The following is a 20,170-nucleotide window of genomic DNA, read 5'->3' on the forward strand; positions in this document are numbered from 1 at the left end:
ATCGAAAATTTCAAGTATGAGAAGAGAATAATGACCTCAGACCATATTGGTGGCAGATTCCTTTTGTTTGGAGTTCTGTCGGAGCCAATTAATGACTTGAGATCACCTTCCAATGAATCTTCTGTTTTTACATAGCTGAACTCCATGCCTGGAGGTATAACCTGATGCCACGGAACAATTAGAATATGAGTCTGAACTTGATTAGATAGAAGCTTCACGTTGATGATAGCGTTCCATATGCTAGGACATTTAGACAAGTAAGCGGGTTATTCTGACTGAAATTGATACTGGTCTTTCTATTTGCTGTTAAGCTTACAGATATAACTTCTACTAGAAACTCAAGTTCTTAGAGTATTTGTCATTCTTGTACTTGTGTTATATGCAGAGTAGAAGCATAGAGAATAAAGGAATAGGAGAATATTCATACCACCATCCTTGGCATGTTTCTTCCAAGGCAACTTACTCCTCGGCGTCTCCTAACCCTAAGCTTTCTCTCCAACTTGAGGTCAAATCCATCATATAATCCCCACTGCTCTTCAATTTCTTGTTTTGTGCTAGTTACCACCATTTCAGCTGCATCCAACCCTAACTCTTCAGCCTCAATCCTCCTCATTATCTTATATGTTGCATTTATGTCTTTCCTTGAAAGTCTCCCTTGCTTAAGCAATTGCTCAAACTTGTTCCTCCCTAGTGAGTGTCCTGTTAGCACCATTGGCACATTCAAAGCTCCAGATAAGTGTGATGCCACCTCTCCGGCATCAGCGTAGTGGCCATGAATCACATATGGCCAAGTTGGCTTCCCTCCATTAACCTCTTCGCCTATAGCTCTAGCCATGTTGACAATATGGCTTAAGGCTCCGTCAACAAATTCAGGTATGTGAGGCCAAAGTGATTCTTTTGGTATGTACCTGGGACACATATGTGGCTGTCAGATCAACAACTTAGCCAAAATCAAACTTGCAACAAAAGAAGAAAGCTTTGACTACTTTTCACGAGGACCACAAGGAATTCTGATTATATAGGCTCCCGAACTTCCGCTGCCGTCTGGTGGGCATGACAGCATCTCAATGGGATCACCATAGCTGAAGTTGACCTCTGGTGAGGTTATTTGTCTTGTCAAGAGATCCACACGATAAACTCCTTTCGTATTGGCTAGAGCTCGAGCAAGTTCAACAACATATTTTACCTGTAATCACAACAATAGCTTCAGTCATGGAAAGTGAAATGTGTAGCTTAGTTTTACTATTAGATTAACATACTGAATTCTGCAGTTCAGCACTTAGCAACTAGTAATGATGTGGTATAGATTACCTGACCCCCAGTATCAGAATCTCTTCCAAGTTCCATATTTTCTCCACGCACCAAACCGTGTATGCTACAGCCAAAATAAAAGTAATGTGAAAAAAATCAACATAACAGTAATTAATATTCATAATCATATGAAATGCAAGCTGCCTCATATATCTTCTTGAGGCATACTTGACTGTCTGGATTGATTAGATTTAGTAGCTCTTTAATGTGTTTGGTTTATAATTTATCTTTTGTATCTTAGAAATAATTTGTTTGCTGAGATGAACATGTAGAAACCTGATGAGCACAATGTATAGTTGTCTAGGTTTTTCATCATAAGACCATATCTTTATATCAGAATTTATTCTGCTGATGTGTTCCACAGGTTCGCCTTTCTCCTTTTCCCCCTCAGAAAGTTCAGAAAGGTCATCTTCAGCATCATCACGCCCTTGCTCTCGTTCTAACTGTCTTCTTGCAAGCCTTTGTGCATCATCCCATGCTATCTGCAAATAAATTTAATTTGTTTGCTATACCAGATTTTCAGATATTGATCACAATTTTGTTCTGACACACTACTTCTTTGGCATCGCATAGTTGAATTTATCATTAGTTTTAGCGTTATAATCAATTTGTATTAGCAGAAGATTAATTTTCAGCAGCAAATGATGCTCTTTTATTCTCTTTATATGGGAAACAGCCAACAGTTTAATATTTTATTAGGGTTGAGCATTTTTCTGTTTAAAATCAAATTATTGAATTCCACTATTCTGGTTGGTTAATTTGATTTGTTATATATATATATATTTGGTTTTCAAAAATATATGTATTTTAGTTAATTTGATTTGTTTCGTTTTTTGAATTTATCAATTCAAATAGTTCATCAAATTGAGACAATATATTATTATTTGATTTCAACCCAAACAGATTATTTGATTTCAGTTCGAATAATTTGGGATTTCTTATTAATTCAATTTATAGGTAGTAGAGGTAACTTCATGGTTTTGATTTTGCAAATTTTTTTACTAAAAACATTCACTCCTAATTACATAATTTCACATTTTATGAGATTGGCATACCATATAATTAAAAATTAATTCAAACAATCAGAATTATGTGATTTTACTTTTATATTTTGACACTCAATGGCTATATTGAAATCAATGAAAAGTTCCACCACTCTAAATGAATAAAAAATAGGGCTGAGCAGAAACCGACTGAATCAAAAAATTTAATCAAATCATTTAGTTTGGTTCGATTTAATTTTTTGGTTTAAGGTTTGATTTTAATTAGAGAATTAAATTTTTTTATGGTTTGGTTTAGTTTTCACTATATAAAACTGAAAAACCTAAGAACCAAATCAAATTAAATCCAAAAATAATGTCCGATTTTCAATTTGACTGATTTGATCCAATTATGAACCCAACCGATGATTTGTACAACCGTGTGACCTTGGTTGCGTGCGTCTTATATATATATATATATATATATATATAAACTGACCTGTTTCTTCTTCCGGGCGAGATGCCAAATTCGCCAGCACATATTCTCAAGCCTATTACTACGTTCACGAGTATTCCTTGTTGCTATCACCTGCCCATAAAAGTACACAAGTTTCAGTCAGTCGCCTCCATTCATCTTTTCCATTTAATACCAACCACCCATAACTAAAAAAGACCTTTTCAGTATGCTACTATTAATTTTCCCTTTCTCTTTTTTCATATTCTTGTTTTCTTTTTTCTATAGTATTAGCTATTCTAGTTGAAAATAAATATATATAACCATATAGACCAATTATATATGATCTAATTCGATTCTTTAGATTATAAGAGTTTTCATTAATTTAATAAATATAAAGGAGAGTTTCCACTATAAAAGTTTTGGGAGGGCAGAACCAAAATGTATTCGATCTTCTAGCAAAGCAAAATGAAGAAAAGAACAGTCACTAAAGGCCCACCAAAAGAATAAATTAATCCTGATGCAAAATCTATCACACAAACTTGGATAAATGCTTTGTAAGCTTTCTAATTACTCATTTTTTATGCTTCACATATTTCATTGCCACACATATTAGTTATAAGCTCTAAAAATTTTCCTTTTCTTTTTCAATTAAAATCTTTTAAGAGCAACTTTTTAATGATCAAAACTAATAACTTGTATTACAAAGCATATTAGGAGTTCTTTGTCCTTTAATTTATGAATTGGGCATGCATGTTGAAACTCACAAAAAGAGAACAACATCACTTACTTGCTTCAAAATGAACCTTAACTCTTCCAATTAAATTTCCAAAAATATATATATAAAAAATTAAAGAAAATGAAAAGAAGAGATAGATAGAGAGATAGAGAGAGCACAGGCTAACCTTGACCCAAGTCCTATGAAGATCGGATTCATCAAAACTATTAACAACTTCTTCCACAAAATATTTAGTGGGATTAAACAATTTGTCTTCTTTCTCTTTGCTCTCTTCAAACTTGGCAATCTTCACCTTCCCATCATTTCTCTTCCTTAAACTACTTCCCACATCTAAAATAGCCTCCAAATACCCATTTATCCAATCATTTCCAGCCATTTCTTGCCCTCGCAAACACCAAGAACAAGAACAAATAACTCTTTAAAGAGAAGTAATCTTTATATATGCATATGAAAGATGCAAAAAGAAATATAAAAGGAGAGGTTAAAGTGTTTGTTATTTTGAAGGGATTGTTTGTTTTTGCACTTTGAAACCGAGTTGGACGTGAACAAGGCAGTCTATTTATGTAGAAGCCTTCGAATAAATTCTTCTTTCCATTTTCTTTTTTATATAATTTTGTTTTTTTAAAAATGATGTAAAATTGATGAATCTTTTAGCAACTTGGATTGGGTGGCGTTGGTTTCTTCCTTTCATATTCTTTTATTGGCATATTACTTAGGACATTTTTATTCTTTCAATATTCTCCACTTGGCACCCTTATGGCCTGTTTACATGTAGAGATCAGTTTTTTTTTTTTTTTCTGATTTTCAAGAAAACAATTTTCTTAAAAAAACAAAAAATAGGAAAGAAATGAAAAATAACTTGTTAATTATTTTAATAAATTGAAAATTATTTATAATTTTTATAATTAAAAAAAATATTATAAGACATAATTTAGAACCTCTTCTATTCTAAATTTTTTAATATGTATTACTTATTTATTTATAATAATATTATCAATTTTTTATCATTTTGTAGTTTTTATGAAAATAAATGTTGTCATTATAAACATATTTTTATAATAATAAAACTAATTGCATAAGTACAATACGAAATCAAAAAAATGTTTATTAAAAATTTACTTTTTAGTATAAAGGAAAACTGAAAAAAAATTTTAATTATTTATATAGTACCAATTTTATTGTTGTTTATTTCTTTTAGGGGATAATAAATTGTTTATTTTTAATTTGTTTAATAACATTTATATATATATTATTTAAATTTTGTTTTTAACTTAAGTTTAAATTATTTATAATTAGTCATTAAAATTTTTACCAATCTATCAACGAGATGTTGGTTGAGGTGATAAGCGACCTCAACCCTTATAAGAGTTAGAATATAAATTTGATTCTCAGAGAGAACATTTTGGGAGTGCAAAAAATCTTTACTTTCTACGAAAAGAAAATTACTAATTTTTTAAGAAAGTATTTAATGCACAGACAAGAGAGTAACATGACACACCACTAGTTAATTGTTTTGTGCTTATATTAGTGCTCAAAATGTAATCCTTAATGAATTAATTTTAATAATTAATTGTCAATTTTACCCTATATTAATTTTTTTTAATTATCTACCATTTGAAATCTACTGGCCCAATTAATTTGAATTCCTGTCGGACAAAACTACAAGAAAAGGTGTATCGCTCCATCTTTATTATTTAAAGGCACTCCGTACAATAATACTAGCATATCAATAGTATGACTATTTATTCAAATTAAATTTTTTATCTACCATTTCATTATAATATATATATATATATATATATATATATATATATATATATATATACTGAATTTATAAATTATTTTATTTAAAAAATAGTTGATATTACTGATCAATTTTGTATGTCATATGAAGTTTATTTTTTCAAACTGACCAAACGAAGAAAATTATGGAATTTTTCATATGAAAAAAATTCTGTTTAATACATAATTTAATCATTGAGTTTGAGAAAAAATTTTGTGCTACCTTGAATTAGAAAATCGATTTGGTGGCACCAAAATTTTTCTTTCTGTAATAATCTGACACCTCATCACACTATAACAATATTTTTTAAGGTGTTTGGCTTTTATACTCAAAATATTAATTTGATATATGGTTAATTAGTACAGCTTTTGGAACACCATTTTTCAACAATCTAATAAGTGCTTAATCATCCAAATTTTTTTATTTGAGGCGTTCAATAGGTCAATTGAAATGTTTAGTAAATGCAATTTTAGAAGTTGAAGTGTTCAATAGATCAAAGTAAAAAAATTGAAGATGAAATAAAATTTTCCGTGAAAAGGAGCCAAGAAAATTTCTGATTTGTAGGGTACTCAAAATATTGAATTCTGATCAATAAGATGAATTTGCAGTGCACTCGTTTAGTTGAGAATATTGTATTACTTCTCTCGCAAGGCTTGCTTTTTCAAATCTAATCAAAATATATATGAAGCCCTTGTATTATAACACAAGTGACAAGAAAAATAGTGTAATATTATTGTAAAAGATGGGGTCTTTTAGTACTTACCTAAAAAGCTTTCACCAAATACATGAATTCACCATCTGAACTTTTTTATTTTAACTTTGTGGCATCTTTAACTTTTATTTTGACGCATCAAATACTTCAACTTATAAAATTACACATATTAAATGCTTTAATTTACAAAATTAGATTAATTGCACACTTGTTAAAAAGTTGAAATTTATAAAAATTATTATTCTAAAAGTTATACTGACTATATATTAAGTCGATATTTTACAGATAAAAGCAAAAAATTTTAAAAATTATTGATATTAGTGCCGAAAGGTATGTGATATTACCAAAATTAACAAGTGCAAAATAGGTCCTTCGTTTTTAGAGTGTCATAAAGTTAAAATTACAAAGTTCGATAGTAAATTTATATATTCAACCTAAAAGCTTTACTTTGTTTATATGTATATGAGTTGCAAAGTGTTGCCATAGCATTGCATGTAGAGACATTGAGCTTTAAATAAATAGTTTGTCTCAGTGCCCATATAAATATATATATTCAAACAAATCTTTCCATTTCCTCTACATAGTTGTCAAGTTGCCAATCTCTCGTGACCACTGCAATCTCTATCATGGCCAATCAAAAGATGTTAAACTTTTTCTTTTGGCCATATTTTTTTAATAAATAAAAAGAGTTTTTCTTTTTTTTTTTTATCTAAATGAAGATATTAATCAATAAAATAATATAAATAATCAGTTTAGAGAAGAGCTAATTAATAAATAAAAGAGGAAAAAAAAGATTTTATTGGTATATTTTGACATAATTAATTAATTTATCTTTGTATGTTAAATATTACACGATAGTTTATTGCCGTTAAAGTAAAATACATCTCCGTCGTCTCCGTACATTTTTTAACATTTTAGTCTTTTAAGTGATTAATCGGCGTCGTATCACTTCAGTAGGAGACTGAACTTTCGGCGGTCGGCGATGACTGATTCGCTGGTGAGGATCGGAGGTGTGGAAGGAGAGTCATTAAAGAGAGCATTGTCGGCTCTTATTCGGCCATGTTCGCATCAACTTCGGCGTTGCGCCGATTTCTTTTCCTAAGTATATCTAATACTCTGATCAATTTTCGAATATCAAGAATCAAGAATTTCTCTGTACATTTTTTTTTTTTTTAAATTTCAATTTGTTAATACACTTTCTCTTAGTAAATTAGTTTGTTAGTATATTATTTTATTTTAATTTTAAATTTAGCTCCGTGGTTTCAATAATCCCTCTCACCTCTCCAATAATCCGTCTTCTCCTCCCATGAACAGTGATCGTGAAATTGGAGTGAATAGAAGATGAAGAAGAAGTAAAGCTTGTACCTTCCAACTGGACTGTATATGCCCACTATAATCATACCTGCAAAAAAAAATCACCGACCGCTTCAAAATCACCATACCCACTGCCCGAATATCGTGATTTTTGCAGTGGCTTTTTGTTTAAATCGGTGCGTTGACTCAGCTGCTTACACAGAATTTTTCTTTTGCATAGCGTGATTTCATAGATCTGAAATATATCTAAGGTTATTTTTGTCTTTCCATAATCACTTAACAGATAAAATGTTAAAAAATAGACAGAGGTGTATTTTAATTTAACGGTAACAAAATACTGAGATAAAATCATGTAATATTTAAAATATAAAGGCAAATTAATTAATTATGTTAAAACATAGGGATAAAATTGTATTTTTCTTTTAATAAAAGATGTTATTGAACTGTTAGACCTGGAATCATTATGTTATTTAAAATATAAGTATTTGCATTTAATTACTCATTCAATAGAAATATTTTCTTTTTAGTAAATAATCTTAGAAAGAACCCCATGTGTATCATTAATTTAAAGGTACCTACAAATATTAGAAAAGGAAAAGAAAACCTTCCTTGGCATATTACCTAAATTTTTGAATGAACAAAGCATATTGGTGGCTTCAAATTCCTTAAAACGCAATGGCATAGCAATAACGCAATCCACTTGCCTAACCTTCTATATCCATCTAAGCATGGTGGAGCTTTCGGTCGGTTTTGTTTTAATTGGATCGAACCACTGACCAAATAAACTATAATGTTTAAAATTTAAATCAAATCGAATAATAATACACGGAACCAATTTCATTTGGTTTTGACTATTTCTGAGTAGATTTGAGCTTATAATTTTGCATTTAATAAAAACATATTCAGCTGAAATTTTTTTATATAAAAACTAAATCAAACAATTCAATTTGTTAGATTCGCTGAACGTTGCTCGACTCTAATTTTAAGGTCATATTTTCGGCAATAACTTTGAAGTTAGTTTTAGTATTCTAGTCAAAATTATTATTGTTCATTGTTCAACTTTTAAGTTAGTGTTTATTATTTATATTATTCAGTAATATCGCGTTTATATTAGTATTTAGCGGTGAAATAGTAGGTTATGAAATGTTATTCCTTTCAATATACATTTAACTAAGAGCTAATAAAATAATTAATAATTATAAATAGCCGGTAACTATTAAAACAATTAATATTATCCTACAATGCCAGCGGGAGAGAAAGGGAAAAGAAAGAAACAAAAATGTCCTTTTGCGAAAAAATCAAAGGGTATAGAAAGAGAGAGAGAGAGTAGTGTAGGGAGATAGGAGTTGAGAATGTTACATCTATAGCATAGTACCAAATTAAAGAAAGAATAAGTGGGTAATATAATATGGAGGTCAAGATAGAAAGGAAAAAGAAATACCCTTTTGCATATTTCAAGGAAAATCCAATTTTGTTAGGACTCTTATCATATTCATGGCCATTCAACTCTTTTTCCTCTTTTCTTATCTTTGCGCGCGCCCATATATATATATATATATATATATATATATATATATATATATATATATATATATATATATATTACCTTCATTTCATAATACTCGTCACATTTGAAAAAAATAGTTTGTTCTAAAAATATTTATTGCATTTGTGGTTTTAAGGAGTAATAAATATTTTTTTCATGCTTACCCTTTGTATATGACCAATAATTATTACTTTAATTTAATGGTTTTCTTAGAGAATTAGTATTAAATTAAGCGTAACATAGTCAAATTATTCAATAATTTATTATAACTTAGACAAATTTAATGATTTTCTTAAGAGACATGAAATTCTAAATGCGGTAAGTATTATACAACCAAAGTAGTACATTTTTTATGTTGTTGCTTTTTATGCTTATCATTAAGATTATGATTATGATTTAACTAAATATACTTTACATCCAGTTTACTATGACCTACATGAAATTGGTCGGTTCTTTCTGTTGAGATTTTTCATATAAAATCACTCCATAAATCTCTCATTTACCTCCTTAATTTTAGGGATTGTATATCTGTAATTATTAGCTAATATTCTCTATCCTTATCTGTGGCTTCAACTTGCATTATAAATCTGCAGTTGTACACTCCATTCATATATGAGAAACAGTAAAATACTCTTCTAAATCTCAATTTGGTATCAGAGCTTCGTTCCTCTAAATCTTGAAATCTTTTGCCTAAATGGATAACGATGGAATTGAATAATCGGGAATGAAATCAGTTCTTATGCTTGTTCAAATTGAGAGTATTTTCATTATAGAAATCGTTCTCAATGAATCAAGTTATGATGTTTGGTCATAACTGATGGAGATGCATGTTGCCGAAAGAGAGAAGCTCTCTTATATCCATGGTAAGGTGAAGCAACCTGCAGAATCAGAAGAGGGATATGAAAAGTGGTATGCTGAAAATCAAAAGGTGAAGAGGTGGCTATTAATAGTAATGAAACCAAAATTATGAAGCAATATTTACGTTTGCCTACTACCCATGCAATATGGAGTGCTTTGGATCACCGTGATAAGGTGGTCATGAAAAATCCTGATGATGTAACAACGTAACAGAAATCCATTGAACGATTAAGGGTACATATATTTCTAGCAGGATTGGATACTGATTTTGATTAGGTTCGCGGTGAAATTCTGCGAGGAACCAACTCCTGGTTTGGAAGAGTGTTATGCATTAATTCGACGAGGAGCAGTACGTCATGCCACTTTGAAAATTGAAACTGGAAATTTAGAAGCTGCAGCAATGGTGACTCAAAACCATCCTAAAAAGAATGCAGAAAAGTCTATGTATAAATGTACCCATTATGATCAACCTGGACATACCAAAGATCGTTATTATAAACTTGTGGAATATCTAGAATGGTGGGATCATAGTCAAGCACCTCGGAAAAAGAATTCCAAGAAGGGTCCAACCGCTGCTGTTGATGAAACAAATATAGAAGACGATGTTGCTGGAAAAGGATCAGCAATGGTGACAACCACAAATACTTGTGGTAAGGCTTTAAATAATTCTGCACCTGTTTCTAGTAGCACATGGATAATTGATACTGGATGTACAGATCACATGGAATTTGATTTAGACAGGTTGAACACCTTAGACCGTCATCACAAAAGTCCAATTCTACTACCAATTGTAATGAGGCTCTAGTTATTGGGGAGGGATCTATATCTCTTACCAATACTTTAAATCTTGATTCTATTTTAATTATCCCGTCTTTAAATTATAACCTCTTATTTATTTCTCAAATAACCATGGTTTTATCTTGTATTGTAATTTTTTGGCCTGATTTTTGTGTTTTAAGGACATCCAAACAAGGCAGACGATCGATTGTGGAAAGCTCAAAGTGTACTCACAAGTTGGATTTGACCTCAAAGTGTTCTCATAAAGTAGACTTGGATTTGAACTCAAAGTGTTCTTACAAGTTGCATAAGGTTTTAGCCGTGGAAAGCTCTAAAGAGGAGAAGAGCAAAACAAGAATTTGGCTACGGCATCGAAGGTTGGGGCATGTATCATTTGGTTATCTAAAAAAACTATTTCCTATCTTGTTTGAATAGTTTGATCCTTCTAGCTTTCATTGTGATATTTGTGAACTTGCAAAAAGTTATTGAACTTCTTTTTCTTTAAGTTTGAATATAAGTCCTCTTCCATTTATGGTTATCCATTCTGATGTGTGGGGTCCATCCAAAATGACAACTTTGGGTGGATCACGTTGGTTTGTTACTTTCATTGATGATTGTAAAAGGATGACATGGTTGTGGTTAATGAAACCCAAAAGTGAAGTAAACATGTTATTTCAAAAGTTCTATTAAATGGTTAAAACTCAATATAAAGCTTAGATTCAGGTTCTTTGAAGTGACAATGGAGGAGAATGTCAAAATTCTAAACCGCAAAAATTTTTTGAAGCAGAGGGAATTATTAATCAAACAACTTGTTCCAACACTCCACAACAAAATCGAGTTGCAGAGCCCATATGCCATTATCCTATTGGCGAGAAGCTATTGCTTTTGCAGCTTACTCCATACGCCCTTCAAAGTTCTTACTGATGCAATACTTGCCCCACCAATTTATAATTTACTTCCTCATGTGTTTAGGTGTGTAGTTTTTATCCATCTTCACAAACATGATAAATTGGATATGCTATGCACAAAAAGGATACAAGCGTTATCATCCTCCATCTCAGTCTATGGTTATAACAATAGATGTTGTATTCCATGAAGAATAAATGTAGTTTTCTTCTAAGTTTGAACTTCAGGAAGACTACCAAAAAGAGATTCAAACTAGATTACGATTATAACATGAATTACCAAGGCAAAGTTGATGTTGAGAAAGATGATATTGGTGAAGTTCACGGTGAGAGATGATATTGGCAATACTAATGATGTAGCTTTGGATCTTAACATTGAAAAGAGCTTAGAAGTCGACGAAGTTATTGAACCACAAACTGAAAGCTCCTCAATTGAAGAATCTCTTACTGATACACCACATAATCGTTTGTTAAGGAGGATGCTCCTATAATAGAACCTGAGTTACCCAGAAAACAACTACCAGAGCGTTTCACTAGAGGTATTCCTAAACCAACATATGAACCTAAACTTTCTAGCAAAGTCAAATATCCCATGAGTCATTATGTCTCTAACCACAATTTGTCAGAATCAAATAAGTCATTTGTAAATCAATTATCTGCTGTATCTATTCCCAACAGTGCACACAAAGCCTTAGTTGATCCAAGATGGAAAGCTGCTATGAATGAAGAAATGAACTCATTGAGAAAAATGGAACTTGGGACCTAGTGGATTACCCACCAGGAAAGAAACCAGTGGGATGCCGCTGGGTCTACACTGTGAAATATAAAGCAGATAGAACAATTGAACAGTTTAAAGCAAGGTTAGTCGCAAAAGGATATACACAAGCCTATGGAATCAACTACATAGAGATATTTGCACTAGTAGCCAAGATTAATACTGTTTGAGTATTATTGTCTTTAACTGTGCACTAAGATTGGCCGTTATTGCAATTTGATATAAAAAATGTGTTTCTATATGGAGAATTATCAGAAGAATTTTATATGGAGATTCCTCTAGGGTGTATGGTACCAGAAAAATATACCCAAAAGGTGTTGGAAATTGAAAAAATCATTGTATGGTCTAAAGCAATCTCCAAGAGCGTGGTTTGGAAGATTCACAAAGTCCATGAAAGCATTTGGATACCATCAAAGCAACTCAGATCACACTTTATTTTTAAAAGGACAACCGGGTAAGATCACTGCTCTCATTGTCTACGTAGATGATATGGTGGTCACAGGAAATGATGCATAAGAGAGAAAGACACTGCAAGAATACTTATCTACAGAATTTGAGATAAAGGATCTCGGTTTCTTGAAATATTTTCTTGAAATTGAAGTTTCTAGATCCAATAAAGGGATTTTCTTATCCCAAAGAAAATATGCATTAGATTTGTTGAAGGAAACAGGTATGTCAGCATGCCAACCAGCTAACTCGCCATTGGAGGAAGGATTGAAGCTCTGTATTGAAAGTGACCAAATTCCAGTTGATAAAGGAAAATATCAAAGGATGGTAGGAAGATGGATGTACTTAGCACACACAAGACCAGATCTTGCATATACATTAAGTGTTGTTAGCCAATTTATGCATAATCCTGGTGAACAACATATGAAGGTGGTCATGCGTATCTTGAGGTATTTGAAGTCTGCTTATGGGAAAAGGATACTATTCACTAAAAAGGCAAATTATCAAGAAATAATTGTCTATACAAATGTCGATTGGGTAGGAGCAATTGATGATAGGCGATCAACCTCTAGTTACTTCACATTTATGGGTGGTATTCTCGTTACATGGAGAAGTAAAAAATAAAATGTTATTGCTCGCTCAAGTGCAGAAGCTGAATTTAGAGGCATGGCATTCGGACTTTGTGAAGCCTTATGGCTAAAACATCTCTTGCAATATTTGGGTTACCCGCCTAAACAACCAATTCAACTATATTGTGACAATCAAACTGCACGTGACATGGCTCATAATCCAGTGCAACATGATAGGACAAAACATGTTGAAGTCGATAGATTTTTCAACAAAGAAAAATTAGATGGAAATATCTTGGAGTTGCCTACAATTTGATCTGAAGATCAATTGGCTAATATTCTTACTAAAGCCGTCCCAAGCCAAGTTTTCTTGAATTGTCTTGACAAGTTGGACATGAATGATATCTATGCACCAACTTGAGGGGGGGAGTGTTGAGATTTTTCATATAAAATCACTCCATAAATCTCTCACTTACCTCCTTAATCTTAGGGGTTGTATATCTGTAATTATTAGCTAATATTCTTTATTCTTATCTGTAGCTTCAACTTGTATTATAACTCTGCAGTTGTACACTCCATTCATATATGAGAAATCAATAAAATAGTCTTCTAAATCTCAATTCTTTCTTTCTCTCATTCTTTACTATTTTCTTTGTATCTTTTATTTTACTATTATTATTATTTTTCATTCTCTCTTTCCACACTTGAAAAGTCTTTTGTTTAGTAAACTCAATGTAGCCTCTTTCACCACTTGAATTTAGCTTTTGATTATTGAATTGTTTGAATATATTATCAGAATTCATATTCTTTTGAACACTGAAACTAAAATTAAAAAAAAATAATATTAGGATATCTTTTCGCTTGGAGTTGATATTGACAAAAGAATTTTACTACGATTAATAGTTGTTTAGTAGCTAATAGAGTTCGCTGATCTTTTCACAAATCAAAAGGATTCATATTCTTTTGAACAATGAACTAAAATTAAAAAAAAATATAATATTATTAGATCTTTTCGCATGGAGTTGATATTGACGAAAGATATGATCAATCTTCAAAGCTGCAACTAGTCCGTTAATTGATTTGGATGACAAAATAACAACTCTTCTAAATCTTTTATACCTGAATTGTTTTTCTAAGAATTTGCAATATATGACAAACACAGATGAGTTTACGTCAATAATATTAATGGAGGAACATGCCATACTACCAGGCTCCATTAATTAAAGATCCGCACCTGCAAATCAAGATCTAAAGTCTCAAACCAAATAAATCAAATATCATATTATTTTAATTAGTAATAAACCCTCACAAAGAAGGGATTACCCTCACAAAGAAGGGAAAAAAAACTACAAATATGGAGACAAAATAACAATTATAAAACCAAAAAAAGGACATATTTTTTGTAGGAAAATTAGATCTGAGTTTATTAGAGTGAATAAAAGATTAAAAGCAAAAGAAGGTGAAGCGAAAAGAAAAGTAAAAGGTAGGGGCTACGCTGACAAATAACGGTAATCTGAAAACAAAACTAGGGTTAAAATGTGACATCCTACCGAGTCGAGTCTTAGCATAGAGTTGAGTAGTCGAGTTGAGTCGAGTTGAACCAAACCCGGTTGGGGTAGAATGGGTTATTAAGTGGAGTTACTTGATTGAGAGAAAAGATTAAAGCACATGGGTGAGGATTGATTTGCATTAAAAGATTGAGCTTGGGTATTAAGTTGTAGCCTGTTTACAATTGAGGTACCATTTAGAACTTTTACACACAAAGTCATGGATCTTTTAGAGCCTACCCGTGTATACCCATTTCACTTTCCCATTTTCATGTTTATCTTCATCTTCTTCATTTTCTTCCTTTCCTCTTCCACCTTCCTTTCAATTTTAATGGTAGTTAAGCCTTAACTTCAATTTTTCTTCTATCCAAGTAAGTAAACCTTTTTGAAGTTCATAATTGAATCATTTGGTGCTATTATTTTAGAATTCATAAGAATTCTTATTTATAGGTGAAGGGAGTTCTAAGAGTGTAGACAACAGAAGTTAAAGAAGAGAAGCTCAAGCTTTTTGGAGCAAAGGTTTGATATCTCTTGTTATTTTCCATTTTCTTTGCATGAGAATTGTGTGGTGTGTTGCTAGTGAGACAATATATTGCTTCATGTTGAGTGGGAGGACTGGTAATGCTGAGAAACAGGGGAGAACAGGGGAGGTATTGAATAATTGAAGTGAATATAGAGTTTATGTTGAAACATGTTTTGCTGGAAATTTTACCAGTAACTTCATCTTGATTTTGACCCCATTTAATGATGTAATTAGGAAGTGTCATAGAAGAGTTATTTGTTCCTCTATGTGTTAGCTTTACATGGGTTTTTGAATCATCCAAATCAGAGTTGTATATTGAGAGATATGACCAAAAGAGTACAGACAGTGCAGGCTGGAAGCGCGCCCGCGAATTGCATGACGAGTTCGCGTTGCCTTCTCGCGCTCGCGAATTTGAACTACGCGCTCACGACTTTCACCTGAAACTCTCTGACTCTTATTTGGCACATCTCGCGCTCGCGACTTTCAAGTGCGTGCTCGCGACTTGTGCTCGCAAACTCTCTGACTTTCATTTGGCACATCTCGCGCTCGCGTACTTGGCCCTTGGCCTGTAAGCGCTCGCGACCTTCATCGCGCGCTCGCGAATTTGGCCTGGGAACTTACTGTCTCTCATTTGGCACTTCTCGCGCTCGCGACTTTCAAGTATGCGCTCCCGACTTGTGCCCGATAACTCACTGTCTCTCATCTAGTGCATTACGCGCTCGCGACTTGTGTTTTCATGCATTTTTGGACTTCATTTTCAATGCAATTGTATTCCTTTGCTTCAATTATATGCCTCCAATCATTTTAACACCAAAATACAACATTAAATCATGTATTAAAACAACATGCAAGCATGCAAATGATGTGAAATCAAAGAAACATTATGAGTTATGAACTATTAATATGATGTTGTGTTATATTATTTACAATACCAACATTATGCTCCATTGAGGTTAGGTAGAAACCATGTAGATAAGGCTATGTCGCGACATAGGATAGCAGATCTGCACCTCATATAGTTTGATACTCCGGCTACAGGCCGTTGAGTGGATATGATTATATACAGGCCATAGCAGCCAAGCATACAGTATTCATCCAGTTTCATACAGTTTTTCTTATCACTTCGGTTTCACTATAACCTTATGGAGCCATACAGATATCTTGACATAACATTTCATGAATTATACAGTATTATAAACAGTACAAAAGATAATCAAGGTATCATGAAAGTATCATGATGTGTGTGCTTATATGTGCCATATGTGTTTACATGGTTCTTTCTATACATGTATGTGTTTATTTGTTTCTTTATATGTTGAGATATCCACTGAGCTTTATTTGCTCAGCGAGTTACCCGTTTAACTCGCAGGTTTTGAGATTGGACCGTAGAGAGTCAGCTTACAACTGCTGCAGTTCATCTGTAGAAGACTCAGTCTTCAGGGTAGCTACTCATACGAATGTGTATTTTTGTTTATCCTTTTCATGGCATGTACAGGGCACACAGTTGGGCCCATTTCATTTTGACACTAGTATCATGTTTTGTAAATATAAATTACGTTATTTTTGTAAACAACATCAGCATGATCTTATATTCAATATACATTATGATGTCATCATGTCAGGCCATACAGTCAACCAGTTTGTAGCGTCTCGGTTCGGTTCATTCGGGTTTACGGGTGGACCGGGAAGGGATGCTACATAAAACGCTAGAGAGAAAATAGAGAGAGGAAATGGAAATTCTAAGTCTCGAAATTAATCATTAAACATATTATCCATATTGATGGGGTATGCAAAATAAGTGATAGAGGCCAATTATCTAATTGACTAATGGCTAGTCATTTTGATAACGGTTGCAAGTCCAAGCTTAATTTACAAACTTAAAAGTCTCATTTTCTTGTGGTATCTCTCTTTCCTATTAATTCAAAATTATAACACTAATTATTATTTTCTTTATTAAATTACTAAAAGACCCTCCAAATTTATTATAATTGACACATTGATCGTCATTGTTTATTCTATTCCTCAAGAAATATTTCTATAATCTCTGAATCTTAAAAAAAAAAAAGAAGGTTTATATTCCTTATTATTATATCGTGAAACACTTAAGAGTCTATTCAACAATTTTAGCTGTTCTAGTAGCTGTCAGTTGTTATACTAATGGTTAGCTGTTGATATTATTGTTAGTGGTTAGCTGTGTATATAGTGATTTAGTATAAAAATATTCGGTACAATTAACTATTCGATTAATTGTTAATATAAAACGACAAACAAGAGTATGAAATTAGGAACAAGGTAAATACAAACGTTGGGTATAAGTGGCATAAGAAAAATTACAAAACACTAAATGTTAATGAAGATAACGTTTCATAAAATAAGGTCTCAAACTCTAAACTCTATGATAGATATTTTATTACACCGAACGCTATAATTAATTAAGATAGTGCTTTGACCTAATCAAAACACTAAACAATATTTCAAATGCCGAACAACGCCTAAATCACTCAAAATCTTGTGCTTTGTAAAAAGTTAATTATCAGCTGACAAAGTACATATACTTTTTCTAATAATTCGTCTTATGAATATTAGTATGAAAGTTGTCTTAACAAGTTTGATTAAATTGCATATTTTCCTTCCAAAAAAAAACAAGTTAGATTAATATGGAATACTTTTATAAATAAATTATTTGTTTAGTTCTACCATAAAAATAGCTAAAAATTTGCAACGAATTTGCAAAAGTCCATTTTTGATTGAAAATAATTTAAAATTTCCGGATGTATTAGTAACTAATTAGTGATAGTAAATAAGTACTGATAGGAAAAGGATTTGAGTCAAACAAAAGCTAAAATTCGAACAGAGCAAAAGACCGAGTAGCTACTCAAGCCCAAATAGTATCTAAATCTCATTTAAACAAGTTTAATGTTCAATGTAACTTTCAGTCAATAGAGTCATTAAAAGTCATTAAATGACCGAGATTTTTATTCGACATTCATGACTAAAATTCTTACTATAAAAATTAAGTGATCAGTTATAGTTTGAATTGTACTATAAATAAGTGCATAAGAATATGAAAAGATCCATCTGATTTCCAAATTGATAATAACAAATACATCTCTTGAGCATTTTCTCAGTTCACTCCCATCAAGTACATTTCAATAAATCAAAAAATTTATTGACCAATTTGTATCCATTTACAGATGGATAAAATACTAAAAGAATTATAGTTTTAGCTTGATTCCCAACGACCCAAAGGCAATTGGTTGAAAGCATAAATCGCAATCGATTTTTCGTTGCTAATTTAGCAACTTCTCTATTGTGTGTTGGCAAATAATTTAGCAGCCGATTTCTGAAGTTTGCTAATCTGTCACTTAAACCATTTTAATGACGGATTTTCTTTGATTAGCGAAACCAAGATTCAATCCCTAATCAATATGTTTTTTGTTGTATTAATTTTAAATAAAATGAAAATTTTGATAAATCATAGAGATTTTATAACAATTTATTATAGTCTCATTAGAGACTTAAAAGTCATATCTTATAATATGAAAAATAAGAAATTTAGATTTTCATAATATTGTTGGTTTAAGAATTATCAAAAGAACTACTCATAAAAACTTAATATGGTTATTTTAAGTTTGATTCTCCTCTTCTAATGCCCAAAAAGCAGAATTTATATTATCAAATTTATTTATTAGTCGGACAATTTTTATAAGATTAGGGGTTTAATCAATGTATTGAGGAGACAATCTCATGAAATGAGATTAACCCATGAAGAAAAAAATCATCTTTGAAGGCAAAGAGATTGATCCAGAGGAATTTGCATTGCATGTGATCGAATTCATTAATAAAGTCATTCTGATCAACCCAGCAAGTGCTCTTTGCTACTGAACTACTCAATTCGGTCAAAAAAATCACATATTAATTAAAGACATGATATTTATATTATTTTTTATTAATGAAATCCTTCACCTCTCTAAAGAAAGATGGATATTTAGGAAAGCAACCCATGTATAGCATTTGGATATTCAACCAAACGCACTTCATTGAATTAACGATTTAAAACCTTTAAAACATTGAATCAAGACTAAACTCATGTTATTTCTCAAAAAAAAAAAAAAAAAAAAAAGACTAAAATTGGTTATAAGATATAAATTTCGATCTCGATTCAATCGTGTTTTCATATATTTATACACTCTCCTGTCCTTTTAGATTGGATTAAAATTAGAATTATTTTTTTTATGATTTCAATTTACTTAACAATCAAAATTCTCCAATTAATTTTGATCTAAATTTTTTCAATTCTATTCCAGTCTAATTTCAATTTAAATCAAATCAATAATTAGGCATGAGATGGCCCAACATCTATCTTTTTACCTATTTTTTCATTAATATTTTCGTAAATGTGTTTAATATTACCTAACTTTTTCCATTTATTTTCATTCAACTTTAGATATATAAATTTCCATTTGAAATAACACGTTTTTTTTTTTTTTTTTGTTGGAATCTTTTTCTCCTCAAAGCCAGTAGCTACATTTCATTAATTGATTAACTTTCCCTTAAAAAAAAAAAAAACAAACAAAAAACAAACAAAAAAAAAGAATATTCACTTATTACGGATGTGATTTCAGAAAGGTTAAAACTGGACGGATCAAAAACGAAATCCACAAAACTAGTTAGTGATTGATATGATAACTACTAATTATTTTCATGATTGATACATACTAATTAGTCAATTACTTTAGTGATTTCTTCAATTATCTGTGCAATTATCTTTAAAAAAAATGTAATGAGAGAGATAATATTGAAATTAAATTAAAAATTATTTTAGTCAGGAGACTTTTCTATAAAAACCCTACTTTATTTTAGTCAATTATTTTAGTGATTTCTTCAATTATCTTTAAAAAAAATGCAGTGACTAAAAAATTATCTGTGC

The 20,170-nt window shown here is 31.2% G+C and overlaps 1 protein-coding gene across 1 annotated transcript in view; it reads right to left on the minus strand.

Moving 5' to 3' along the window:
- The window catches only part of LOC149493859 (sucrose-phosphate synthase 4-like), a 4,107-nt gene extending 73 nt beyond the window's left edge, over positions 1-4,034 (minus strand). The window contains exons 1-7 of the mRNA XM_089726372.1: positions 3,651-4,034; positions 2,791-2,880; positions 1,588-1,793; positions 1,312-1,375; positions 987-1,186; positions 428-908; positions 36-161 (exon numbers count right to left, since the gene is read on the minus strand). Coding sequence (XP_089582498.1) covers positions 36-161; positions 428-908; positions 987-1,186; positions 1,312-1,375; positions 1,588-1,793; positions 2,791-2,880; positions 3,651-3,860 — 1,377 coding nt within the window. The 5' untranslated portion in view covers positions 3,861-4,034. The remainder of the gene's footprint in view (positions 1-35; positions 162-427; positions 909-986; positions 1,187-1,311; positions 1,376-1,587; positions 1,794-2,790; positions 2,881-3,650) is intronic.
- Positions 4,035-20,170: the final 16,136 nt, after the last annotated feature.

Source organism: Jatropha curcas, chromosome 9 (assembly GCF_041381405.1).
Source record: "Jatropha curcas cultivar XTBG-Jc1 chromosome 9, XTBG_Jcur_1.0, whole genome shotgun sequence".
In the NCBI taxonomy this organism is placed as follows: Eukaryota; Viridiplantae; Streptophyta; class Magnoliopsida; order Malpighiales; family Euphorbiaceae; genus Jatropha; species Jatropha curcas.